General features: G+C 52.5%; 7 protein-coding genes across 7 annotated transcripts; 4 read left to right on the forward strand and 3 right to left on the reverse strand.

Moving 5' to 3' along the window:
• Nucleotides 1-274: 274 nt before the first annotated feature.
• Nucleotides 275-4,000, reverse strand: PSV08DRAFT_205736 (40S ribosomal eS12 domain-containing protein; the record flags this gene model as incomplete). The annotated part of the gene is made up of 4 exons (XM_014227912.2): nt 275-686; nt 766-1,093; nt 2,101-3,690; nt 3,884-4,000. The coding sequence occupies 4 exons, from the start codon at nt 3,998-4,000 to the stop codon at nt 562-564; spliced, it is 2,160 nt and encodes a 719-aa protein (XP_014083387.1). The 3' UTR covers nt 275-561.
• Nucleotides 4,001-5,221: 1,221 nt separating this feature from the next.
• On the reverse strand, nt 5,222-7,312 carry PSV08DRAFT_410885 (ferric reductase like transmembrane component-domain-containing protein; the record flags this gene model as incomplete). The annotated part of the gene is made up of 2 exons (XM_014227911.2): nt 5,222-6,822; nt 6,880-7,312. The coding sequence occupies 2 exons, from the start codon at nt 7,310-7,312 to the stop codon at nt 5,306-5,308; spliced, it is 1,950 nt and encodes a 649-aa protein (XP_014083386.1). The 3' UTR covers nt 5,222-5,305.
• Nucleotides 7,313-7,953: 641 nt separating this feature from the next.
• On the forward strand, nt 7,954-9,398 carry PSV08DRAFT_226477 (Inosine/uridine-preferring nucleoside hydrolase domain-containing protein; the record flags this gene model as incomplete). Its single annotated transcript, XM_014227910.1, has 6 exons — nt 7,954-7,995; nt 8,054-8,068; nt 8,124-8,328; nt 8,376-8,686; nt 8,745-8,750; nt 8,802-9,398. The coding sequence occupies 6 exons, from the start codon at nt 7,954-7,956 to the stop codon at nt 9,396-9,398; spliced, it is 1,176 nt and encodes a 391-aa protein (XP_014083385.1).
• Nucleotides 9,399-12,527: 3,129 nt separating this feature from the next.
• Nucleotides 12,528-14,917, forward strand: PSV08DRAFT_410887 (uncharacterized protein). The gene is made up of 3 exons (XM_014227909.2): nt 12,528-12,895; nt 12,953-13,250; nt 13,342-14,917. The coding sequence occupies exons 1-3, from the start codon at nt 12,713-12,715 to the stop codon at nt 14,634-14,636; spliced, it is 1,776 nt and encodes a 591-aa protein (XP_014083384.1). The 5' UTR covers nt 12,528-12,712; the 3' UTR covers nt 14,637-14,917.
• A 277-nt stretch (nt 14,918-15,194) lies between these two features.
• PSV08DRAFT_226482 (uncharacterized protein) lies at nt 15,195-20,666 on the forward strand (the record flags this gene model as incomplete). Its single annotated transcript, XM_066092201.1, has 8 exons — nt 15,195-15,369; nt 15,421-15,789; nt 16,419-17,031; nt 17,083-17,930; nt 17,979-18,411; nt 18,465-18,674; nt 19,209-19,230; nt 19,364-20,666. The coding sequence occupies exons 1-8, from the start codon at nt 15,301-15,303 to the stop codon at nt 20,664-20,666; spliced, it is 3,867 nt and encodes a 1,288-aa protein (XP_065948781.1). The 5' UTR covers nt 15,195-15,300.
• Nucleotides 20,667-22,064: 1,398 nt separating this feature from the next.
• On the reverse strand, nt 22,065-22,700 carry PSV08DRAFT_353353 (uncharacterized protein; the record flags this gene model as incomplete). Its single annotated transcript, XM_014227905.1, has 2 exons — nt 22,065-22,406; nt 22,503-22,700. The coding sequence occupies 2 exons, from the start codon at nt 22,698-22,700 to the stop codon at nt 22,065-22,067; spliced, it is 540 nt and encodes a 179-aa protein (XP_014083380.1).
• Nucleotides 22,701-23,529: 829 nt separating this feature from the next.
• Nucleotides 23,530-26,201, forward strand: PSV08DRAFT_312783 (glutathione S-transferase). The gene is made up of 6 exons (XM_014227904.1): nt 23,530-23,812; nt 24,279-24,336; nt 24,426-24,651; nt 25,211-25,245; nt 25,336-25,447; nt 25,790-26,201. Exons 1-6 carry the CDS (start codon nt 23,730-23,732, stop codon nt 26,035-26,037), a joined length of 762 nt encoding a protein of 253 aa, XP_014083379.1. The 5' UTR covers nt 23,530-23,729; the 3' UTR covers nt 26,038-26,201.
• The last annotated feature ends 209 nt before the right edge of the window (nt 26,202-26,410 follow it).

The raw sequence follows: 26,410 nt of genomic DNA on the forward strand, positions 1-26,410 counted from the left end.
ACACATGTTTCCCTTTTTTTTTCTTATTTCCTATCCTGGGGAACGGTGGCGGGGGGGATCTTTTTTTTGGTTCTCTCTTCTGGCTAATTCGCAGTCTTTTGCATAGCGTAGCATGTAAACAATTAGATTCTTCTTATCTCCTTCTTGAAAGCTGAGAGGAATGAGGAGAACTCGTCAACGTTTTGTGTAGGTGGTAGATATTATAGAGAAAAAAAATTACAACACAAGTGGGGTCAATCAATGAATCAATCACCAAGCATAAGTGGCACATGACAAAAATATGTTGAATCCTTTCTCAATTGGTATCACGGCTCTCTTCTCAAGATAAAAAAAAGAGGCCAGTCTAATTCCATACAGCCCATCACATCATTTACCCCTCACATTTCCCCATCAAACTCCATTGCCATGCCCGACATGAAAACCGAACAGAGAGCAGCCGAAGATTCTTGACCATTGCCGAAGGGAAAAAGTTTTTTTTTTTTAAAAAAAAAAAGAGAGGGAGGTCGTCGAGAATGTGCATGGGAGGCCGTCGTAATTCTCGTAGGAAAACGAGATGGACGTTTACTGCTCGGTCTGGAAGTAGTTGAGGAGGATGCTGCGCTCCTGGGACTCCTCACCCCAGTCCTTGACGACGACGCAAGAGCAGTTGACGACCTTGCGGGGGTTGCCCTCACGGTCAATCTGGCCTATTGACAATCTTTGTTAGCAAAAAAAAAAAGTACTCTCCAGTCAAGGATACAAAGGTAACCCAAAAAAAACACGTACAGAGACCAGCCCACTCGCCGAGCTGCTTGCCATCAGGGACCTTGATCAGAGGAATCTTGTGCTCGGAGCACAGGGCAACAACGAGCTTCTTGTATGCCTCCTCCTCGCAGGCCTCGTTGAGGACGCACATGTGCGCCTCGCGGCGGTCGAGCGCCTTGGACGCCTCGCGCAGACCGCGGGCAAGACCATCGTGGATGAGAGCGAGCTTGAGAACGCCCTTGAGCGCCTCGAGCACGCTCATCTGGCCCTTGCCGCCGGATGCATCCGCAGAGACCTCGACCTCGGCGGCCGCGCTGACTTGGGACTTGGTATCGTCTTCTCCGTCCGACTGTTTGGGGGGGTTTCACGTCAGCGACATTTCGCGGGGTACGAGCGAGAGGGGCTGGGCTGCGCAGTGTGCTGGCTTGCGTCGCTGGCTACCAGCGGCGCTCCAATGGCGCTTGGATATGATGTATAGGGGGGGTTACATACCATGATGTATGATTTATATCTGTCGGGTGTTCCTCGAAGAGTAGATGGTGATGATAAAGAGGAAGATCGAAAAGTTTAGCGATTCGCCGAAGCTAAAATTGGTTTGCGTGGAGAGGTCTGGCAAGCGAGAAGCTAGTGACACATGTCACGTGATTGCCACTCTCGAACATGGTCTCTGTGCTCAAGGAAATTCTACATTGTTACCTTGCAGCAATCAAGAATTTCATGGCCCATGACAACTTGACTGTTATCATCGTCTCGGCGTAAACATGGGTGAGTAATTTCTAATCCCTGTTCGCACTTCATATCTGTCAAACTCAGTCCACCAAGTAAGTCAATGCAGCGAGTCAAGATTGCATGACTGATATCATTATGAATCTATAAACTCGACTACCCTGACAAGGCTTCGTCGCTTGTGCTTGGACCTGCCGAAGCCATGTCTCGCCCCTAACGAAACTCATCCCCCTCTCTGACCATTGCTAGTCTTGGACACCTGAAGTCCGTCTCTGTCTGTAATGAAAGGAGAAAAAGGAAATACTGGCTGTCTGCCATGTTGATATGCTCATATATGTATGGGTCCTGAAACCTAGAAGAGAATACGTCCGCCAACGGGATAGGAAAAAAAAAGGTACGCAGAACCAAAGGGGAGGGAATGAGACGACAAATAACAATGAAACAAGTCGCTGAAACGCTATCAGCCCAGGTCTGGACAGGGGAATGAATGAAAGTAGAGTCGAATGTGGACCGCCCAGCCAAAGCTGTGCGCCAATAACGCCATACACAAAAGGAAACCAGTTTTTGGATGCAGTTAGTACGAAAGAAAAGGGAAATGAAAGGGAACACAAGGCGATTAGGCTACATGACGATGCAACACAAGCCCTTCTTCTCCTTGACCTCCTCCTTTGGCTCAGACACTCGAGTGACTTCAGGCTTTGGTTGTGCGGGGGTGATAGGAGGGGCCAACTTGGGGGAAGGAGCGCGATCGGCTCCTTGCGGTATTGTTGGAGTCAACTTGTAAGCACTCTGCTCCATGGTTGGAGATTTAGCAGTGTTGGTGTCGCCCTTCTCATTCGATGAGGACTCCTGCTTTGTAGGGCTAGGAAGGGGCCAGGCTTCTTCTTCCCGGGCCTTCTCAATAGCGATAGGGTCAAGGTTGGCAAGCTGCGAAAGTCGCTTGCTCACCATGGGATCATCGTTCAACAAGCGGAAATCCTTGTCGTACATTGAGCCAACTCTGCCCTCGTTCTCCCACTGCTCTTGCTGCATTCGCTTCGCGTGGGTTGGGATAATCTGCTGGTCAGGAGGAAGACGCGGGTCTGGTTTGTACATGGATGCTATCCACGGTGCCTCTCCTTCTGGTCGGTGGGCAGTTGTGGGACGAGTAGCCATGCCGCCGCTTGTGCCAGGGCGCTTGTTAGGGGGTGAAGTGCTGGACGTAGTGCGAGACTTGGTCTGCTTCTTCTGGACGCTGGTTTTTCGCGATGCGGATGGGTTTTGCTTGCCCGCTGGCTTTTTGACAGGTGACTTTTGTGGTGACTTGGGCGGAGAATAGCTTCCGGTTGAAGTGTTGCGCCTGTGTCCATGTAGCGTCCTCTCTTGTCCATCCTCGTAATCGTCAAGCAGCACCTGACTCCCCACACTGCCACTGCGGACGCGCGCGCCCATTGTGGCAATGGATTCCCCATTCAAGTGGGTGCTTCCTGCCCTTGACCTAGGAAGCGGCGCATCGCGGTCTGCCACCGAAGAAGGAACAGGTATACCACTGGTCTTGGGGAGTGGAATGCGAGACGTACTAGGTCTCACGGTGTGGTTCCCCTTGGAAGACGTGGGTTGAAATTCCACAGTGTCGTCCTGGGGTGTTGGGCTCGTAGTGTGGTGATTCTCGTACGCCTCCTCGTCACCAGCTGGAATAGTGGATACACGTTTCCTCGGCTCGGACCGCTCATCGCCGTTCTTTGACTGTTCGGTCGATTCCGAGTTTGTGCGGTCTCGTGCACGCCGGCTTGTGCTTTGCGAACGACTGTTGGACCTGCTAGATCGGCCGACCCTGAAGCCAGCCTCTTCTAGTTCTCGAGTTTCAATCTCCTTGAGTTTGTCTCGGTGAATCCAGTTGTTTTCATCATATTCAGGGTCCGACTGACCGCCCTTGGAAGTCTTCTTCTTGGGCTTTCCCTTGATGCTGGAGGGTCCTCTTTTGTTGTTAGTATGAGTCTTGTAGTACTCCAAGACACTGTCCTGGTCCGTGTTGCTAGCAATCATTTCCCCGCTCTTCTTCTTGTGCAGTTCGTCGACGCGATCGGAAACGGGCTGAGATCGGCTCTGGTCTTGGGAGCCCCACGTAGGTGAGCGTACGGGCTGGGCAAAGCCGTTTACCTGTGAGCTGTAGGACTGATGGGCACCGTGAGTGTAGGCGCCGTACTCGGACATGTGGTGTTCTTGGTCAAGCGACTCTCTCTGTGCACGCGGTTAGCTGGCTAGTCCATACACTGACATCATTGGTGAAAGCGGGAATTATGTGGCAAGTGGGCAGGCTTGGCGAAGCGGAAGCACCGTGGTCCAGCGCCGCAGTAGCGCATCTAGTGCGAGGGCGACAAGTGTTTGATGTGTTGTGCGACATGTGGACAGCAAAGGGGAAATGAGTACGCACCAAGCCGTTGACGGGAACAGCGAAATCCCAGGATCCCCGTCCGCCGTGAGAGCTGCTGGGCGGCGTCAGCTGCTGGATGGGGGCTGCTGTGTGGCGAGAGGAGGCGAGAGCAGCCATAGACGGTGGTGCAGAAGCCGACAAGGAGGAGAAGGCGGCGGCGTGGAGGGTAGAAAGGACCCGGGGGGGGAGGGGGGGAGGAGGTGCGAGTGACGATGTTGACAGCAGGCGTTGCCAGCCTGTACGCCCGGGGAATGAGGCAAGGCTGCTAGGAGACGACGGGGGTTTGGCGGTGGGCGCTCGTTACTATGGAGCACTCGTGACTACCAGCAAAGCGCCATGGGCGAGCAGGAGCAGAGGACGTGGTGGGTGTGGGGACACACGGGTCCGAGACGGCGAGGGGCGGTGCTTTGGATGCGCGTTGCAAGCAGATTCCCTGCAGGGCCGGCCGTTGAGTGGTGGCAAGGGAGCAAGGTGAAGGGGACAAGGAAAAAAAAGAGGCCAAGTACAGTGGTGGTGGCAGCGAGGGCAAAGGAGAAGAGTAGCGATTGAAGGGCCGGCGTCGCGTGCTCAGCGTTCCAGCAGCTGCAGACAAAAAGGGCGTGGGCAAGGCGCGACGGGATGAGGGAGCCCCGTCAGGAGGAGAGAGGACGTGAGAGCTGTCGAGCGCCGTCGAGCGCTCAGAGCCGGGGAGCAGGGCGATTCGTGCTTGGCAGCAGACTGCGCTGCTCGGGCCTCGACTAATCTGCGGCCCCGGCTCCCAAAGTGGTTTTGCGGCCGTCGTAGGAGCTGCTGGTCCTGCCAGCCGACGGGCATGGCGGCGTCGACTATTGATTGAGTTGCGAAGAAGCAAATCCGCACCCTCACGCCCGTGGCCGCACCCCCTTGTGGCCGTCGTCCCTGGCCGCGCCTCATGGCCAACACGACCACCAACAGCAGCATCGTGTAACAAGACCCGGTCGCCGGGCAGACTCACGGCGCACCAGCATGAACGGTCTGGTTGTTGTTGCTCGTGTTGTGCACGCCGACTGCCCAGTGCACAACTGCCAGACAAGCTTCCGTCTCCCTGCGCCTTTCCCGTTCCTGGCAAGATGAGTAGTCTGCGGCAACGGCCCAGGGTTCCGCGTCGTGGCCAGTGGGACGCGTCTGCTTGTCAGAGTTAAGCAAGCAGGCGCCGGCACACGACTGCAAACTGTGCGAGCATACAGCAGCTGTATCATCATTGGCACAAACACACTGCCATGTGCACCAGGGAACATCCCGTCGGAAGGATGCATGGCCAGCCCATGGGACGACCCACGACCCGCGCCCAACGGCCGGGTCGACGGTGGGTTTGAGTAGACAAGATGATCACCATCAAAATCGTCTTGGATGCTCAGTCTGGAACTCCAAAGATTCCAAGCTATGAACCGAACGCGATCATCCCTACCAGCCAAACGTTTCATCGTACCAAAACACATCGTGGCCCTTCTTCACCCATACCTCGACACTGCTCCTGAGATCGTCCGTCATCCGCTTGGGACCACAGCAAATCACAGCACTCCGCACCCCCTTGCTGAACACCTCGTCTACAATTCCCCTGAGATCGGGCCTCCCACTCTTGATCGCCATGCCCTTGCCTGGCTTCTCCATCTGCTCCTCCATGCTCAACAGCTGCTCATTCTCCTGCATTTCGATCGCCTCTCCATCTTCGTCATCCGAATCAACGGCGAATGCACCACCAGACGCATTCGCATTGACTTGCAGATTTGGACCCGCCGGTCGTGTCACATAAACCTCCACGTTGCTCGGTCCGTGCAGCAGCCCATTTCCGTTCGCTTGCATCCCTGCACCGCCATCATCATCATCATCATCATCATCGTCAGTGTCATCGTCCATCTGCTTATCCCCAGATTGCGTCTTGGCAGGGAATGCCCATTGTGTCTCGACAAGCTTCTGCACTGCCCATATGAATCGGATCTGCGTGCTCATAGGCGTGAGGCTGTGAAGCTCGCGAATGCTCCGATAGATGGGCATAACAAAAGTTGCTCCGACGCCACCAGCTACCAAAAGCACTTTGTCATAATCTGACAGGTCTGGCAGCCGGGTCGATCCGCCATAAGGCCCCTCAAGAGTCAGTGGCAATATTGGAATGTCGCCGCCCGCGGTGGGCAGCATGGGTACGCTGCTGCCCCCCTGTGCCAGAGATCGCGCAAGCTCTGCAAGGTACTTTGTGTTCCCGTTGAGCGTTCTCGCAATCAGTAGCAATTCCTTGTCCTTGGATGGGAGAGACGCAATTGTGAATGGGTTTGTCTTGTTAGCAGCGAGCATTTGATTGTACCACTTGGGAGTCTTGCCCTGATTCCCGGGTTTGCTGAGGTACACATGCTGTCCAGGTTTCCAGGTTAGAGCTTTGCTGTCTGATGGTAGTGGAATGCGAACTTGAACCAGATTGGTGCCGGGGAGAAGCTTGATAGTGCCTTGATACGTCTTGAGACGCAAAGCACGGAAGATGAGATGGAGAGCCTCTACCGCAATGATTTCATACACGTAGACGCGGAGATACGATACGTGAAGAAATAGCGGCACAATAATCAAGTTTGCAATGGCAATGTGTGAAATATAGAAGACGCGGTAGTTTCGCCTCCGCACGAACCCAAGGGCAGTGGTGCTGATGATGGAAAAAAGTAAGATACTGGTGAGGCCCCAGATGACGTCCCAGTCCTTGATTCGCTTTGCAATGAAGCCGGACAAGACGAAGAAGTTGAGGTAGAATGCCGTGTGCAACAGGAACAGAAGGAATACGATGCGTCCTAGAATTTGATGGAAGTTCTTGATCTGCTCGTGTGAGAGTCGCGTCAGAAACTGCACCGGGCTGTACGGTGCTCGCATGGCCAACAGGTAGTGAATTGGTAGTTGTGATGCGCCAATTTGCCCAAACCGCTTCGTCAGATGAAGATAATCTACACTTGATTAATCAAACTAAGAAAAACGAAGCTCCAAAATGAAATCCAACATACCTTTTCCAGTGTGTGCAACACAGAGGTACAGCAGCCATATTGTCCATGCAGCCGCACCGATCCACTCTCCTCTTGTTCCCCAGGCCCAACCCCTAATGACATCTTTTCGCATCCACCATATGATCCTGTTGCACCCGCCGTGCACTCGTCTCAACCAGCCCAACCTATCGTTTGTGCTTTTTGCAAAGGAAGGAGATTTTGGCTGATCATACTTCAAGCCACTTTTGATCACCCATGAAACGGCAAAGCCCAGCTGGAATAGTGCAAAAATGACCAGCACCGACCACTGGGCGACAAATCCATACCAGTCCAGATATTCGCGGCGTTGGTGCTTCTGCTTGTCGTCGAGGGTTTCAAAATAGTACCCCAGAGCCCAGTACCGATCCGTCTTCACCTCATGGTGACCCTCGTGGCGGCGGGAGAGGAGATCCATAGTACTGGTTTTGTCAAAGCATGCGGTGTAAGCTTTATAGAAGAACTTCCCGCGACAGCGGAAACCTCGGCTAGGTAGCAACAATTAGTACTCTGGCGGTGAGGTTTGGCTAGCCAGAAAATAAGTCGGGATCCAAAACAATCAAGGTAGAGAGCTGTTTTATTTGATGATATGATAGGTACTCTGACTGTTGTGTACGTGTCACGATCACGGCCACAAGTCGAAGTCGGTGGATGGCTAGACTTTCCCACTTGGACGGTATTTGCTGACTGACTGGCGCCAAAAAACGCGATAAGCCAATGGCACATGTGCTATATTCGGGTAATACAAGTACACCCACCTTTTGTTAAGCTCTACCACCTTTCAGCCCTTTTTTTGTCACGAATTTTTGTGAAACTCAGTCTGGGGGTTGTCGTATGGTTATGCGCGAAGTTTGGGGCTTGAATAAAGAGGCGTTGTATTCAAGCGTTGATGGGCATGGGTCTACTATTTGCTACACAGGCGGTTAGGCCACCCCGCTAAACACGGTCATGCATGGCCAAGCGGCGTGTGTGGCGCCCATGTGTACCACAGATGGTGCAAGCTGTCTTCCCAAACTGGTCATTATTGGTAACGAATTGCAATATACGTACATGTGCACTATGTCTGCTGCTGCTCCCAAGACCCCGATTTGGCTCGACTGCGTGTGTACCTGCTTTCACCTTCTACGCATCCCATGAGTACTGACCCGAGCCCCGTAAGGATACCGGCCATGATGTGAGTGTGTGATAGCTGCATCGCCGCCCGCTTGTTACTCAACGTTGTGCCTCAGGATGCTTACGCACTTCTTTTGTGTGCCCATGACCCTCAAGTCGAGCTGCTTGGTGTAAGCACAGTTCACGGCAACGCTGCGCTCGACCAGACGACCTACAACACTAGGGCGGTACTCGAAGCCGTTGGTAGGCGCGATGTCAAAGTATACTCTGGCGCAGCGAAACCGATTACCCGCGATGCTGTACACGCAGCCGATATCCATGGTACCTACAAGACTTAAAACCCAGTGAACACGTACTGATATTGGCAGGCGAATCCGGGCTAGATGGAGTCACATTGCTTCCAGTGCCAGTTGAGCCAGCAGCCACCGATGTCGACCATCTCGAGGCCGCATACCGGGCACTCATTGCTACACCCCCGGACACTGCCTGGCTAGTTTCCACAGGTACCCTGACCAACATTGGCTTGCTGTTCCAGAAATACCCCGATCTTGCAGGCCACATCAAAGGCCTCAGCATCATGGGAGGAGCTGTCGGCGGAGGCTTCACAGATGCACCAATGGGTAAAGTAGAAGGCGAGGGAGAGAGGTTTGGCAACTGGACCCCCTACGCTGAGTTCAACGTAAACCTTGGCTTTCCCGACCCTATTCTTCTCAACCCACAAGCTAACCCCATGACAGATCTACGTAAACGCTCACCTCTCATGCCTACTACAAAATAAACACTAACACCCACAGTGCGACCCCGAAGCCTCGCACCTCATCTTCTCCAACCCCATCCTACGCCCCAAAACAACCCTCATCCCCCTCGACCTCACCCACCAAGTCCTCGGCACCCGCAAAGTCCGGCAAACCCTCCTCTACGGCTCCGGAATCTGGGACACGTCTTCACGCACATGCGAAAAAGATGGTCCGACACCAACCCCCTTGCGCGCCCTCTTCACGCAGATAATGTCCTTCTTCGCCTCGACCTACGCCGACGTCTTCTCCATCACCCAAGGACCGCCTTTGCACGACCCCCTCGCCGTCTCCGCAGCATACAACCCGCGCATCTTCGACGACCGAGACGGCGAGCGCTTCCTCGTCGACATCGTCACCGACGGCCTTCACTCGTCTGATCAAGCCCTCGTCGCCGAGCTCGGCAGGACTAAAGTCACCAAACTGCCCCCCGGCCACCCTGGCTGCAGGATCCCCCGAGCAGTCGACCTCGACGCTTTTTGGGCCTCCATCGAGACTGCCCTCGCAACTGCGGATGCTGCTAGTCCATTGCCTACTGTCCAGCCTGCCGACTTGGAGCGTGCCGGCGTTTATGAGGGCGTCGGCACGCCTTGGTGAGATTTTCTTTCTTTTTTGGGAGACTGAATTAGTTGGGTTGGGCTAGACTCGAACTGATTGCGATAACCGTTCCGATATGGGGATTATTATTTCTTTTTTGTCCAAGAAGAGAGAGAAAGAGGGGGGGGGGGGGGGGGGGGCGGCGGGGAGCATTGTTTGGCGAACAGATAAGATTGTGGTGAAGATGGCTAAGCATTTTGGGTTCTAGACTCTTCTTTTCTTTCTTTACCTCTCTTGTTTACTCTCTCCTTCTGGGGCATGGATGGTTGGTCTTGATCTTGGGTCGTGGTTACTCTTTAGCCTAGCTGATATCAAACGTATACGCACACGTATGCGTATACATGTGCGTGCCTGACTTTTCTCTCTCTCTCACACTCTTTCTCTTCCGTCTTTTACATCGTCGATCTAAGATTCACCAACTCGACGCCACCGGAGTATTCTCAAGTCCTCAAGAAGAACCGGGGTTTTTTTTTCGTTTCTTTTTGGAATGGTTAGCATGATTCCTGGTTTTTTTTTTCGCTGTGTCCACGTATGTATGTAAGCACTAGAAGTGGAGGGAAACTGGGAGCACGGGAGCATGGGGTGGGTGTGATGCTTTCAAGCACAGACTGGGTCATTGCAATCGAACTGGGGTGTTTCAGAAGAAGTTTCCTTGTGTTTTGCCCAAGATAGACTCTCTAGCACCGCAAGTGCCAGACATCGTGATGCGCAGAATGTTGGATGGATTTACCACACATTGTATGCCTATCTATTCCCCACTTCCCCTCAGTTGATCTATCGGCGAAATGCCAAGCGACGCGTGTGTTGCAGCAACATTAGTGTAACCTGTTTCACATCGCGGACGCAGGGTGGTCTACAACATGCTTACAGCCTCTAAGAATAAGTACAGTGTGCTCTGACGCTCTTAATAAACCCGCCGCAAAAGGCATATTACGTATCCTATTCCCATAATGGCTCGGTAGTGTTATCTCTTTGCTTGTGTGATAGCCTAGAATAAGGATAGGAGTGTTACGGTCATATGGGATCTTCCTCTGAATCGAGATCTAAGAGTATCCAAGTCGACTTGGCCGTGTGAGCACTAAGTTTCCCACGAGGGATACCCATACGTATGGTACCGTAACGTTAGCTTACTGGACAAAGATGACAGCGAAACCAAAGTATGTCCGAAAAAGAACGTGACATGGGCGTTTAGGTAATACCGATTTGGCTCAATATCCGTGTCCTAAACTTTGGGCCCCGCAACTGTTCCCTCCACAAGCGCATGTAGTATGTCAGTATGGAATAGGGGTCCGTTTTCTTGGGGGGCAGTAATGTGGGTGCAACTAAGTTGTGCGCAGCTTGGCAACACGAGTGCACTTGCATGTCCCGCCCGCTCTTGGTTCCCAAGAGATTCCGCAGCGAGGTCCAAGACATGCGACAAACGTCAACAGACCTATGCGCGTCCATGGCGCTCGTCATCGTGCCGTGGTATGCGTTGCCGTAGGCACGTGGCGGTGCGATTTGGCGTACGAAAGTGGCTGATTTCCTCAACAAGGCGTGTCATCCACTCGGTCCAGCGGCATTTCGTCCGGCAGCTCGAGGAGGCGAGCATGGCGAGAACGCATGTGGCTGAGAATTGGATGTGGTGCCAAGATGTGGCGTATGCAATGGTCGCAGCGAGCTTTCCATGGACCTGACGGAGAGCAGCGTATGTCTGCCTCGAGCGCGCCCACTATACAGTGCAGAAGGAGCGGTATGTCAGATGGAAGCAACGGTCTGGTTGAGAGAGTGTCAGTAAATGATGTCGCGGCGATACCCTGAGACGGGGCTAGCAAACGCTGGTCCAAGCTGGCACAGCCATGATGCCAATACCCTCAAAAAATCTGGGCACTCTTGGCTGGAACAATTGCCAAGGGGGCAGCGGAATCCCGCTCGCATATTAGCAATATCGAGTCTGATGGACCAACAGACAATCAAAGTCGGCCTCTCCAAGCTTGGTGGTCGGCAGATGGATGAATGTCCTGTAGTGCAATGCAGGCAGTATTTTGCCCAATCAAGGACGCGGTGCACGACTGCGGCTGCTCAGGTCGAAAGGCGCCGAACGACGTCAGCCGACCGAGCAGAGGCAGCTCGAGTTTGGTGTGAAAATGGGGGTTAGAGACATGGAGACGGAGAGCTACTAGGCTTGCGTGCACCGGCGCCAGGGCCGACAGTACTTGGTTGCTAGCGAGCCGTGGCTGTCGAGGCGACTGGGACGGTGGTCGTGGCGACGGCGTGGTTTCGAAGCGTCAGAGTTACGTGTGACAGCATGCTGGGATGTGGGCATCGAGGGCAAAGGGCTACGGGCTACATGTGCGCGCAAAGGCAGGCCATCGGGCAAGAAGGCAAGAACGCGTGGCTGCTGGAGCAAGTGTGATCCCTGGCTGCTGCCAGACCTGTTTTGTGCAGAGGATCGCGGGGCATGGTGGCCGGCAGAGAAGAGTCGCCACTGCAGGCACGCGGCCTTTGCCGATGACGGGTCAGACACAGGTGTGGTTGTGGCCGGACAAGAATTTCCGCCCTGCCCCAAGAACTCCGCCTGAGCTGGGCAGGCAGGCAGGCAGGCAGGCAGCAGGCAGCAGGCAGCAGGCAGCACGTCGCAACAGCAGGGCGCGTCGCAGCGTGTGCAGAGGCGGGCAAGCGTGTTGCTTTCGGGCAGCAGCAGCAGCAGCCGCGGCCGAGGCAGCGAAGGTGCAGCGCATCAAGGCTGGCAAGCGGCTACGGGGAAACTGCCTGTCGGAGCGCGATGGTGAAAGCGAAAGCGCGCAACCCCCCTTCCCCCCAGCTCGCAGCGGGAGGCCCGGCTGCTGGGCAGGGAGGGAGAGAGGATGGCTGTCGGCCACGGCCAGTCGAAGCACGCGCCGATTCGTCGCTGAGGGGTTTTTGGCATGCGTCCGATGCGACCGGCTTATTAGGCCAAGGTCCAAGCGCGCACTAGCGCGGCAGTCTAAAACTTGGCCCCAAGAAAATTGGCAGGAGCAGGGTGTGACCAGCTCCGCTCCGGGCACTGCCCAGTCCCCTACATCAGACGCTCAGCGCCCCCTCCCCCCCGCGAAATCCATCTTGCTTGTCTCGGCGCTCTTCTCTCTCTTCTTATTCCTGGCCTCCAAGGACGCGCCTTTGCTCCCCGCACTCTGGTCCCCTCCCGTCCACCACAGCACAGCCGGCCGCCGTCTTGCCCATCTGGACGCTTTGTCGTCTGATTATCCTCCTCTGCCCTCGGCGTCGTCGTCGTCGTCTTCTTCTCCTCTCCACTTCCAAGCACTCCACAGCAACTCTACCACTCCCTGCCAAGAATGAGCGACGTACAGAACGCCGTGCCAGCCGCGGCCACGACACCGCAACAGCAGCCTCAAGGCACCCCCATCCAGCAAAATGCCCCAACGCCCGCCTCGGTCGCTGGCGCTGGCTCAGGCGACCAGCTCGTCTGCCAGTGGCAGAACTGCGGCGACCGCCTGCCATCTGCCGAGCAGCTCTATGTAAGTAATGCTCGTCTGCAACACAACCCTCGCACAGTGTGCTGACCATTCGGCCAGGACCACGTTTGTGAGCGTCACGTTGGCCGCAAGAGCACCAACAACCTCAACTTGACGTGCCAGTGGGGCAACTGCCGCACAACAACCGTCAAGCGTGATCACATTACCTCTCACATCCGTGTTCACGTGCCCCTGAAGCCACACAAGTGCGACTTCTGCGGCAAGGCCTTCAAGCGCCCCCAGGATCTCAAGAAGCACGTCAAGACTCACGCCGACGACTCTGTCCTGCTCCGCTCACCCGAGCCAACCCGAGGCGGCGCCCACGGCGCTCAAGGCTACCCGGGCCAGAACGGTAAACGTAAGTCCTCTTGATCCAACCCGTCCCAAAACACATCTTCTTGGACTTGCCTTGGCTCCATCCCCTTTCAATATCTAACAGACGGCTACAGTGGTCGCTGACTTGCAGGCGCTTGCCGCTACAGCGAGTGGATATCAATATCCCGATGGTGCACTTGGAGCCAATGCAGGCTACGGCCAACAACACCCCGGTGCTGCTCCAGCTGGCTTCTATGGAGGCCCACCCCAGAACTCTGCCTATGGACCAGTTTACTATGCAGTCAACCAATCTCAGCAGCTCAACAACGACTACGAAATCAGGAAGCGCGCTGCTTATGACGCTCTCAACGAGTTCTTTGGAGATGCTAAGCGTCGTGCAATCGACCCTACCACCTACTACGACGTTGGCCAGCGACTCATGGGCCTGCAGGGTGTTCAACTCCCAGTTCTCGGCGGCGGCGGCGGTTACCAGGCCGGCATGGGTGAGTACGGCCATGGAGGCACCATGGTTGCTCAGGGACAGCACCCACCCATGCACCACCCCTACTCTCTGCCACTACCCAACCTCAGGACCAAGAGCGATCTTTTGAACATTGATCAGTTCCTTGAGCAGTTGCAGAGCACCGTCTATGAGAACCCCAACCACGCTGCTGCAGCTGGTGTTGCTCACCCTGGCCACTACATCCACACTGGTGCCGGTTACCGCTCCAGCAACTCACCACCTGGCCTCTCTTCTAGCCACTCGCAATCTTCCCACACCACTGCTATTGGATCTACTAGCGTCGAGACGCCTGCCTTGACCCCTGCCTCCAGTGTTCTATCCTACGGCTCTCAGCACTCGCCTGGCGCCTCGCACTCCAGCGGACTTTCTCCCACATCAAGGAACTCAATCAGTAGCATGTACCCCACTCTTCCATCTGTCAGCGCCATGTCAGACATGTCCGCTGCAGCTCCGTCATCGGGACTTGCCCCAGCTTTCGACACCGACAACCGTCGACGATTCTCTGGCAACCTTCTGCAGAAGGCTGCCCCTGATCGATCCGAGAGCTCTATGGATACCTCAAGTGACGCCGGCTCTCCCAAGGATCGCCATGACTCTGAGCACGATAGCCTTCACCACAACGTTAACCAGCTGGCTCTCCACTCTCCCAAGGTTGACCCTGCTCTTCGCTCGCCAAGCGTTTCTTCATCGACCACCGAGCAGGGCGACTCATCTCAACAATCTTGGGTTGAGAACATCCGTGTAATCGAGAGACTCCGTGCTTACCTCAAGGAAAGGCTCGAGGCTCACGACTTCTCCGACGACGACGACGAAGACGTCAAGCACGACGAGGAGCGCCGTATGACCGACGATGATGCTCACAACCTTTACCCAGTCTTGCGCGCTGTGCAAGAAGGACGGGAATAGGTCTGACGTAGCTCAGAAAGGTTCATGATGCTTTGCGGAGTTTGGGCTGGGAGATTGGCGTCAAGGCGTTTGTGAGGAACCACTACCGGTCGAGGAATAGGCTCAAGGGTACTTTGTTAACACGGCCATGTCTTGCTTCTGTTCTATGTACGGTCACTCCTAAGGAAGATGTCTTTTACGACCGATTTTGTTGAGTTATACATTAGTTAGTCATGGAGGGCGAATCTCATATGTTTCAATCTGTTAGCATTTGCTGAATAAGTCTACGTCCTTGCTTGGTAGATGATGCTTGCCAACCTTTGTGCTGTGCTGTGTGTCTGCTTGGTATGCTTCTTTATCGTTCGCCAAGCCCACGGCCCATGTGCACGTAATCGGCCTTAATCCCCCACACTGATACCCGATACCAACCGTCATCCTTTCCCCACGTTCCTATCTGTCCAGAACGCCGGGTGCTTATAATTATAGTTTTACGCGACCCACTCGGAGCCGCGTGCCATGCATTGCGACATGTGAGTTTTGGTCTCTTTGCTTTCTTATCCGTTGACTAGCCATCACACACACACACACACACACACACACACACACACACATACTTGCCTTATCCAGCAGAGCGACATACCGTCTTTGTTTACAACAAAACTCAGTCTTCTACACCAAAGACATCATGGTATACGGGCGAGGAGGTGCAGGTAATTATTATGCAGCGAAGGAAGAGAGCGAGAAGGCTGCCAAAGTGGGTACACACACAAGCTCTGCGATACACTCAAGTTGACATTACATCCAGGACATTGAGGCAAACCACGCTGGTTCGTCCATCGCACCAGCCTCTCGCTCTCCATCAGCAGCGCAGCCCTCTAATGCATCACAAAGTTATGCACATATGGGCCGAGGCGGAGCGGGCAACTGGTACCAGCCTACTGAATTGCAGAAAGACGGTACCTTTACTCAACCTGGCGACTCCACTGCTATTCCTACATCTCCTACCCCGCAGGTTAGCACGCCATGGCATCCCGAAGACCAAGAGCTGCCTATTGCGAGGAGCGGAAGAGGTGGAGCAGGCAACTTTGTATGGAAGAGCGAAGAAGAGGGAAAGAAAGAAAGGGATGTCGAAGACGCGACCAAGGAGGGATTGCGCGAGCAGGCGGAAAGGAGTGTTGAAGCAGAACTGGCTAAGCCACCTGGTGCACTGCTTGGGAAGAAGACCGAGAAGGACTGGTGATGAATCGAGGCACAAGGACTTGATGCAGAGCGCACTGCGTAGTGAGACAGCATCTATATACGAATAGTTTGTCCAGATCTCCTGTAATAAGAAAGCACTCAACTCCGAGACTCTCGCTGTGCCTGATTCTAATGATGCTGGCTGAACGCGTCTGACATGTGCAGCTGCAACTATGTAACAACCCGTGAGTAAAAGCCATTACGTCCAAAATTTGCACCGCAAAATACTCACGTCCTTCTCCCTCACCTTTCGAATGCGACTAAACTGGACCAAGAAAGCCACATCATGACGTCGTGTCCTATCATGGAAAACACGGTCCGTGCACTTTGTTTATCGACGCCCTAGCCGATTTACTCCCACATCCCGTATCCCGTCTCTCCCCACCCACAGACCATCTTCGTTCTCCACCCTCAACTCCCTTGTTCATTCAAGCTTCGCAATTGCTTGAACACTCGGCGCAACATGGCGCGTCGCTCTGCTCGTCTCTTGAAGGTATGTAGCTCTATCTGGTTGTTGCCCCTGGGCTGTTTGTTTACATCTGCTGACCTGTTCTCCTTCCATAGCGCGAGGCCACGCCTGATGGCTCAACAAAGCCCAACGACAGCCGGCACAACGCGTCCCCTGCAGACATAGGACTTCCAGATCTTCCTGAGCTCCCGGAACCAGGCACGAAGACCCCGTCGCAGTCAAAGCCCTCTGAGGGCGTCCAGCCTACGTCGCAGCCGGCGCAAGTACCAGCTATGGCTACCCCTACGCCCCATAAGAATAGCTCAACCAAGCTGCCCATTGCAGCTACGGAGATTCGCACGCCCAAGGACCGTACCACTATCAAGCCTGCAGGTCAGGAAATGCACCCGGCGCATCATCATGCAAGCACGGCCAAGGTTTTGGATGAGGCGCGTTGGCTAGGGTTCCAGTCGCTGGGCGCGCACACTGCACCACCAAGGGCAGCTGGTCTGGCGGCAGGTCAGGCTACTCCTTCCAAAACTCCTGTACCCACTACTAGAGGCTTGACCTCAAACATCGAGTCTTCGCCAGATTTCCGCTTTCGGTTCAAGTCTCCTGTGCTCGAGGGCCCCAAACCAGACGAAGCCGGATTGAGCCCAAGCTCGCGCAACATCTTGAAGAGTGCCGGTATCACAGGTACCCCTGGTGCCGGTAGCCGTGCTTTGTTTGGTATGTGATAATGAGAATTTGTGTATGCCTTTCATTCTAATCACTCCACAGGTACTAGCGAGTGGTCTTCCAAAGCTGATGTATCACCCCAACGCAAAAAGGCAGAAGCCAAGGGCAAATTGGCCCGCTTCAGCGATGTGCATATGAAGCAGTTCAAGAATATGGACTCTATCGCCAACCACCCTTCTGCATTCCGTGCCGACCCATCTCGCTTCAAGCCTGTTATTGGCCAGCCGCTCAAGAAATCGCCTTTAAAGCCAGACATTGCGAAGCCTGAGACAAACAGACTCAAGCGCACACAGTCCAAGATTGATATTGCAGAGTCGAGCACGAACCCCAATAGTACTCTGAAGCGCACGCAGTCCAAGCCGACCACAACAGCCTCCGGAAGCAATGTTCCGCCAACACCATTGAAGCGCACACTGTCTAAGACGGATCTTGCCGGCCCCAGCGTGCCACGTTCTGAGCCTGCGCGCCGCATGGCGCCCCCGAACCGTGACGGCCGTCCTACCTCACGAGATGGCGAAAGCAGTCGTAACCCAACATCAAAGCGTGTCAAACGCACCGAGTTTGACGATGCTGCGACTACCCGTCCTGAGTCTCATGAGAAGAGTTCTGACGATTCCACACCTGTGATTACAACTCCAGCGCGCAAGATCACGTCTCAGACTGCGCTTCCCCGTCTGGCCTCTCGTCTGATGACGCCCACAAGGTCGTCGGCCGCCCGTTCACAAAGCGTCAAGACCCTGAAGACTACCTCGATGATATCGACCTTTGGCAAATCATCTGCTACAGTCAAAATGGCAAAGTCAGCATCCACAGATCAAGCATCGTCTCCATCCAGTAATCTTAGCCAAATACGGGCTATGAGGGATGGTGCAAGAGAAGGTCTGCGCAAGGTATGTAGCCATACTGAATATCATCAGAATCTTACTGATATTGTATAGGCAAGTCACAACCTTCAGCTTGTTCGCTCCATCCTTCGTACTCCCAACCGCAAGTACTCGAACGACCCCAACAAGGTCGCAGCAGGCACACATTTGTCTCCCCCTGTGTCTTCCAACTTGGATAATACCCTAACCACAGTTCCAGCCACGGCTCCTGTGAAGAAGCATGTCAATTTCTCTAGTAGCACTCTGGAGCGAGCTTCGCACGAAGAATTGGGCAAGTCACCATCGCCAATGAAGTTTGGCGCAGGCAGTGAGGTTCCCACCGGCGCCGTGATTTATCCCAACCTGAGCTCTGTCGTCAATAATCTGGAGCTGTCTCAAGAAGCCGAAACCTTGAAAGGTTCACCATCACGACGTCTCGTATTCGGCGGCGAGGCTCCCAACCACCCACGCTCTTTTTCATTTGAGTCTGGGAAGGCTGTCAACTTTGGTACGTATGATTGGTCTGAGTTGGTTGGGTCTCTTTTGCTGATATTCTTCTAGGCCCTGCATCAACTGGCACGATCCGCATGGTCCGCAACAGCGACACTTCGTCCCGTGCCGAAGGCAGCAAGCGCAAGCTAGAAACTTTGCAGGAGAACTCCGACAAGGAAAATGACGGCCCTGCCGAAGAGGATACGCGCTCGTCCAAGAAAGTCAAGCATACAACTGCACCTACTCCAAAGACTCCTGCCCGCACCAACAAGCTGCCACGTCAGACCCCAGGAAGCCGATCTACTACTATCAGCAAATCGAGGCTGGAATTTCTAGCCACGCCCAAGCGGAGCAAGGTCTAACCATGGACTCTCTCGGACACCACTTGTTTGCCCTTTCAACTTTGTTGCTTCTTGGCGTTCTGCATGGGGGATGGATGTAATCCACCAACACGACTTATGACACTCTTCTAATTTCACGAAATCGGCGTCTTTTTTTTTACATGTCACTGGAGTTGGGCGTAATAATCGGTGCTTTTGCGTAGGATATGAGCAGTCAAGATCTGTTCTTCGGTTTATAGCATCTCATGTGTCCGATGGACATTGCATACAGCGAAACCGGTCTCGATGTTCAAGCTTAGCTTATGTAACATATACTGATTTGAAAATTGCCTGTTCATGTCAAACGTGTCCAATTGCCGTGAGCCTGCTTTCTTTTGTTGACGTCGTGCCACATCGTGTGTAGAATGGGCTGCTAGCGGTGACTAAGCCATATGCCAGGTCTCGTGTGCAGCCTAGTCGGACCTTTTCCTAGTGCGACGTCACTTCGCTAATACGTTTGGCCGATCGACGCAGACGAGCGGTTCCGACCGCTGATAGAAGTCCCCACTGCACACACAAGGACTTTCCCAACTACTTACTACGTCATCTGAGTACGCGCGGACACATCACGCCTTGCTAAATTAGCAGGGCGCCTCACTCGACCACCGTGGCGTCGCTGAACATCCTAGTCGACGAATTGAAGAAGTCGTTCAATTTCTTCAACAGCAGCTCTTTACTAGGCGACAACGCAGCTTCTTCACACGATACCGAGCATCAGTCTACAGACGCGCTATCAAAGGCTATCCGCTTCCTGCAGAATCGTGGTCTGAGCGATATCACCGAGATCATTACGAATCCTCGTTTTGACGATCCAACCTACCTTGTCACAGTTGCTATTGCACTGGCCTCCATTATTGTGGGCATGTCTTGGTTCTCACGCGCTGGCGGCAGCTGGGGAGGGCGCTTTTCGCCATTTGGCCGCCCCAGTAACTCGCCCAACTCTGGCGTCGTAAACGACTCGGATTTCTCGTATATCACAAACGAAGATTTGCGTCGGAATGGACAGGCATCAACACCTGAAATTGTAGACTGGGATGACAAGAACCCGGAGCGAGAAACAGATGTGCTCATCTTCAAGCACGGACGAACCCACTATCCTACACATTTCCCGGCGCACAGCATACGTGATGGAGACCTCAAGATCGGTACGGTACGACAGGCCGCGGCCAAGAAGTTGGGCGTCGATGACTACCGGAAGATACGTATGTTTTACAAGGGCAGGAATTTGAAGCACGATGAGCGGATGGGACGGGAAGAAGGGCTGCGTGGTGATGGTAGTGGGAGTGAGATTCTAGTCACAGTAGGCGAGGCACCTATCGGCGGCCATGTGGCTGCTTCAGAAGAGGCGCCGCCGCGTGCCTGGAGCGAGGGTGAAGAGGATGATGACGACGATGACGACTCTGGCGTAAATACATCGGGCAAAAAGAAGTCTCGCAAGCGCGGCGGCAGAAAGAGCAAGAAGAAGGGAGTCTCGTCGGGCAACGCATCCGGAACTTCGACACCTGGCTACACGACCGCTGGAGCTGGTGCGGAATACCTTCCCATCCCTTCCCACATCAACGCCGCACCCCGCCCTACCTCTGCACCCCCACAAAACACGTCCAGGCCCGCCCAACCCCAGACCCCCATGGGCAAACTCGACGCCGTCGCCAGCAAATTCCACACCGAGCTCGTCCCCCTCTGCATACAGTTCATGTCCAACCCGCCCGAAGACAAGGCCAAAAAGACATTTGAGTACAAGAAGCTCAGCGAAACCATCCTCACGCAAATCATCTTCAAGCTCGATGGCGTGGATACCGAGGGTGATCCCGATGCCAGGGTTAAGAGGAAAGCGCTTGTCAAGGAGGTACAGGCTATGATGGCCAAGTTGGATGAGGTAGGGAAGGAGTAATGTTGGTTTGTCTTGATTTTGCCGAATGTGGAGCGTGTTTTCTTTTACACAGAGAAGGGTGGTGGGTATTAGTAGATGAATGTAATATGTATGTTCTTTTTTTTTCTTCTTTTTCCAATCAACGAAGGTTTAGTGGTGCTTTGTTGAGATTTTTTTTTTTCGAGTGTGTGAATTAGTAGGGCAGAGAAGGGTAGCCGGGGAGTACATGATGGTGAGTGGGATTCTCCTGTTGTTTGGTGTGAGGAAGATTCTTTTTGACGACCCAGGCTTGTCTTGCTTTCACTCGCTTTTTTCTCAATCTCCAGTCGAGAACATAGCATGTCTTTGGTCTATTCTTCTTTCCCCTCTCCCCCCCCCCTTTTTTTTTCTCTTGAAATGCTATTCTTTGTCGTGCCCTTTTCTTTTTCTTTCAATTTCCAGCCGTGTTTTCCACCTATTAAAATCTCGCGTTGCCTGGGTAGGTGATGGGTGTGTGTTAGTATCGAAGGTTGCTGGTCTGGCGTGTGGTAGTTAGGCGCATCAGCTGGAAGAAAAAGGGAGTCTCCGCCTATAAACTGGGGTTTGGGTAAAGTGCTTGGTCGGTTCGGGTTTAACTTGACGAAATGTGATCTGGTCCGCTAATCTGCTCATGATATGCTGAGGTGAGAATCATAGCTGCGCTGGACTTGTGCGCTTGAATTCATTGATCTGTGTATATAGGGGGGGGGGGGGGGGGGGGGGTGTTAAAAAAAACTTGAAGAAAACTTGTAGAGCATTTTCTCAATAACGCTACTATGAAATACGTTTTACTAACGCAGTGATGTTTAGGTAAGAGCTACTATGTTTACTCTAGTCTTCTAATGTCTCTAAATTTCTAATTCTCTTAGATTCACCATCCACGTATGTATCACAATTCGAAACCAAGTGGTACATATTTTTTGACAGAATGATTGAATTCCTTGTCTTCATCTTCTTGACTTTTAGATTGCCAGGCCATGAAAGAAAGACACAACGCTCTTGTTAGCACCGATTGTTGGGCGTCTCATTACTTTAGCTTCTATCATCCCCATATCCATGTTTACTTCAAGAGTCGTCGCAGTACGTCCGAAAATGATTCTGGCTTGACAGAAGGGTACTTCTCGTTGCCTATATCATCACCAAGGGAAACCTTTCCAGTCAACATGAAGTATGACACAGCACTATATGATAATTGCTTCGTTAGCTTGGGCTTACAAGCAACATCAGATAGACTTTGGTGCTGCAACTCACACAGTAACTTTATCTAGGTTCCCAGTGCCATCCAATTGCTTGTCAAGGTCGGCCAAAGACTGGAACCTGTCATTGATCCAATGTCATCGGCGATTTCTATTATGCTTTTACGTTCTCCTCGGACCAATTGCAATTGTAAGTATTATGCAGTCAAAGTGTCAGTGAGGGAATGCTACATTTGAAGAAGCCGGATGCATCCGGATCGAGAGCCATAGCAGCAACGTATTTCACCCCTGTCTGATATGAGGTAAAGTCCCATTTCTCATTACCAGTTCCCCAATACCGAAGCTCGTTCGCTTCCGGGTGCCAGACGTCGAAATAGTCAAGGAAGGCCTCGATGAAATAACCAATCATGATGTGCACGCCCTTAACCGCGGGTTTTGTTTTCAAGTATGCTACGATATCGTTTGTAAAACTTTTGAGGCCCAGGTCGGTCGGATCGAGCCTGCGGTATCCTATAGTGTATTCACTGGCGATGTAGCATGGTATGCCCTTTTATTCACAAATGTCGATTAGAACTTTCTTTGTCTCGAGCATGACTTCGTTGCTCGAGAGGTAGCAGCACATTACCATATCGCAACTGCACACCAAGGTGCGCAACGTATCCGTGTCGTATAGGTCGCTCTGCACCAATGAAACGCACGAGTCGGATTTCAGATCGTCTGGAATCTTGTTCATGTTACGTGAAGAGCCGCGAATGTGGACATCAGGTCGTTGAAGAAGTGATCTTGCGATGAGAAGAGCAAGTGTGCTGCTGATACCAGCGATTGCGATAGCAGTTGGCATTTTTAGGGGAATTTTAGAGTCTGAGACAGGAACTAAGTTAACCGAAATTGGATAGTCCCTTTAACCAAAGTGTGTGTTGCGCATCTATATAAATCTTCAAGCTTACACCGAAAGCGGACCGGGTCTTCTAGTAACCGAATGCTGTACCGGAGTTGATTAATACATCATCAACCAACTGCGAAACCTACTCGGATTACAAATCCAGTACTTGGCGTTTCAGTTAGTCAATGCTTTGAAGTCAAGTGTTATGGAGGTATTTTGTTTTTCCAACCAAGCTCGTTGTATGTTCTCAGACAAACAGGTGATTAGTACTAGAGCTTCCCCGACAATGCCCATAGGCAAGACAATGAGGGGGATCCATTAGAATATCAATGTAAAGCTCAAGGATGGAGAAATACTAGTCACTCTCTACCATTACATCTTTACAACTTTTTGTTTCAGAGTTATTCCCTTTCAGATACTTTTCACGTGTGAATGCTTAGTGTTCCGTCCCTACTACTATCGGTTCCTCAAAAAGTGAACCGCCAGGATCCAGCCCTACGTACGTAGTGACCCGATATCGAGATATGAAAAAAATCCGGTACTCCTTTCCTGCCCAGCACGCCCGTGATCAAATATATCACGCAATTAATCTACCCCGTACGATCTAAACCAATGCAGCAAGGTACCTAGTACACCGCCCTCATCAAATGTGCGCGCATTAGTAGTACTTTAACAAGCTAGCAAACTCACGCAGGCGGCCTTATTACTAGCTTCTAGCCCCCAAGTACCAGATTACCTTCAAAAAGTCCCTAGTGTCGGCCGTGTTTCCCCCCGGCAAAAAAAAAATCGTCATACTTTGTGTGTGTGCCCCTCATTGGAACCCCACTTTGCCAGCATTAAACCAGCGCGCTTTGCTCCTCTACGTTTTTCATTGTAACTGTCGTATTTAAGAGAAAGAGATACAAGGCTTTTTGGAACATTTGTTATCTTTTGTTTTCAAAGTACTGGGGGCTTATACATTTCTCTCTCCTTTTCGCAACCGCAAATATGTCGCAGCAATCTGATATCACGCTTTATACGACGCAGACGCCTAATGGCATCAAGATCTCCATTACCTTGGAGGAGCTGGGGTGAGTGTGGTTTACATTTTACAAAAGTCTTTTGATAATCTTCATTTTCTTGTTGTTTTGCATCATCTAAATCAGCCCTGTTTGTTCTCTCCTGTATTGTCACATGAGGCATGTCTCTCCATCTCTCTCTTTGTGATCGTATACATTCACAAATAGCACACTTGGCATCGTGTCACTTCATCTCGAGAACAAGAACAAGATATTGAGAGCCTCACGATGAGTCGCGAGATGTAATCGCTACTTGCTCAGGTTTCTTATACGATGCTGGTATATCGTTTTTCCAGAGTGTTTCTTCAATCTTCCACTTTTTCCTTACATTCAGTCCGACATCTAGATGTTAGAAGATGGCATTCATCACACACATGTTTCCATCAGTCCATAATCTTGAAACATATGTATGGAGAGAGAGCATACAAAACTCAAGCAAACAAAAAAAAGATCACGATAAACTAACCCTTGCCCGCAGCCTCCCCTACAAGGTCCACAAGATCGAAATATCCAAGAACACCCAAAAGGAAGACTGGGTAAGCCAACCCCCCCCCTCTCACCCATTCATCTCCTTTTACGGAGGACTATATCGTAACAAAGAAAAGAAAAAACCAACTCATGACAGTTCCTCGCCATCAACCCCAACGGCCGCATCCCCGCTCTAACCGACACCTTCACCGACGGCAAACCCATCCACCTCTTCGAATCAGGCAGCATCATGCAATACCTCGTCGAGCGGTACGACACGGAGCACAAGATTAGTTTCCCAAAGGGAACCCGCGAGTGGTTCGAAATGAACAACTGGTTGTTTTTCCAAAACGCCGGTGTAGGTCCTATGCAAGGCCAGGCCAGTTAAGTGTTCCCCCCTCTCCTTCTCCCCCCCTCCCCAACAATCTTTCTCCTTTATGTGTGTTTCATTCTTTTGAGTGAGAGAGAGAGAGAGAGAATGGTTTTTCTTGGTTGGCTGCTTGCTTTCATGTGATTATCAAGATATTTGCAAGAGAGTGGGAAAGAAAAAGAGGGGTCCTATTGACCAGAGCTAAAGGCAAGGTAGTAAGTAGTAAGGCGTGGCAAAGGGGGGTCATCGTTTTCTGTTCACGACCCCTGAGCAATATGATGCATGCGGGCGGTTGTGCATCGGGCGGGTCAGGTTTGATTGATTGATTGATTGATTGAGGGTGTGGGCTGGCTGGCTGGCTGGCTGGCTCCCGCCGTCACTCAATCAATCTTGCCTTGGGATGTGGGGGGGCGAAGCGGGGCGGGGAAACTGCCAAACAGAGGCAAAGATCCTCGAGCCGCCTTGTGATCTACATTATCTGCTAAACAGTTTGGAGGGGCTATCAAGAGGGGCAGTAGAGCAAAAAAGGCGCAGCGAGAATGGACAAGGGCTAACAAAAGCCCTTTGAACAGATCATTTCACACGTTATGCCCCCGAGCATATCGAGGTAAGCAAAGTAGGCGGCTTTTGCGTCATGCACACGCATAAAAATAGGAAAAGAGTGCTGACACGTTTGTGTGTTTCTCCATGGATTTAGTATGGTGTGAATAGGTACCAAACTGAGACACGCCGCCTCTACTCTGTTCTCGACAAGCATCTCGCTTCGGACAACAGGCCATACCTGTGCGGCACAAAGTGCACCATTGCCGGTGAGTAGCGTGACAGTTCCTGTTGCTTACCCAGTCCATGTATTCAAACATGGTCGCACCCTGCATCATCTCCTCTCTTTCCCCTCTGCCAACACATAGCTGTTTCGTTGCTCCCATCTCCTAATCATCAATCATTCGATGGTGGTTGAGAAAAGAAAATGAAACAGGTTTGTTGCAAAACCTCATGTATGCGGCGGATGTGGCTCTCCCGCAACCCACCGAAATGCAATAAGCCGGCAATTCCATTCCCCGTCTACCCCCTACTACATCCGTTACTCATTCCCAAGGCACACACACTCTCTCACCGAATTCCTCATCTCCTGTCATCTAACCAAACTTTAGATATTGCTCACTATGGATGGGGAGCGGCTGCCGGCTGGGCAGGCGTCGACCTGGACAAGTTCCCTGCAGTTCAGGCCTGGCTGGACCGAATGGAAGCACGTGAGGGGGTGGAGAAAGGCCGCCACGTCCCCGATCCTCACACCATGAGGGAGTTGCTCAAGGACAAGGCCAAGATGGAGGAGCAGGCTGCTAAGAGTCGGGCGTGGGTCCAGGCCGGCATGAAGGATGACGCCGAGAGGCAAAAGTAGGGTAGGTCGCGCGTAGACTTAGCCTGCAGCTGATAACAGTTGCTCTCAGAGCAAGCATTCTCAATTGTATGTATACAAGATGTGGAGATGCTGTTCTTAGTAGCGTCAAGTTTCCGGCTAGGTGGGGCCGACATGCTAATACCCCGGATATGGGGATTTCTACTGCTTGCTAGTGTCCTTCGTATTGAGATGCGTGTGTGTGTGTGTGTTGTGTGACATTCATTCGCAAATACGAATGCGAGCCTTGTAAGTCTTCTTTTTGTCAGTCAGCACCCGAGAAGGAAATGAAGACCATGAAAATGATTATGAGAAAAAAAGGATAAGGAGGAAGAAAAAACTGTCATGTGCCGTAGCATCGTGAGTCACGCAGACC

This window comes from Bipolaris maydis, assembly GCF_028858645.1.
Source record: "Bipolaris maydis strain C4 unplaced genomic scaffold PSV08scaffold_10, whole genome shotgun sequence".
Taxonomy (NCBI): domain Eukaryota; kingdom Fungi; phylum Ascomycota; class Dothideomycetes; order Pleosporales; family Pleosporaceae; genus Bipolaris; species Bipolaris maydis.

Bases quoted from the DNA above. Each gene is read 5' to 3' on its own strand.
- PSV08DRAFT_410887 (XM_014227909.2), top strand. From the start codon at position 12,713: ATGAGCGACGTACAGAACGCCGTGCCAGCCGCGGCCACGACACCGCAA. The intron at 12,896-12,952 runs GTAAGTAATGCT...CCATTCGGCCAG, and splicing joins CATCTGCCGAGCAGCTCTAT to GACCACGTTTGTGAGCGTCA. The intron at 13,251-13,341 runs GTAAGTCCTCTT...AGACGGCTACAG, and splicing joins CCCGGGCCAGAACGGTAAAC to TGGTCGCTGACTTGCAGGCG.
- PSV08DRAFT_312783 (XM_014227904.1), top strand. From the start codon at position 23,730: ATGTCGCAGCAATCTGATATCACGCTTTATACGACGCAGACGCCTAAT. The intron at 25,246-25,335 runs GTAAGCAAAGTA...CCATGGATTTAG, and splicing joins ATGCCCCCGAGCATATCGAG to TATGGTGTGAATAGGTACCA. The intron at 25,448-25,789 runs GTGAGTAGCGTG...ACCAAACTTTAG, and splicing joins CACAAAGTGCACCATTGCCG to ATATTGCTCACTATGGATGG.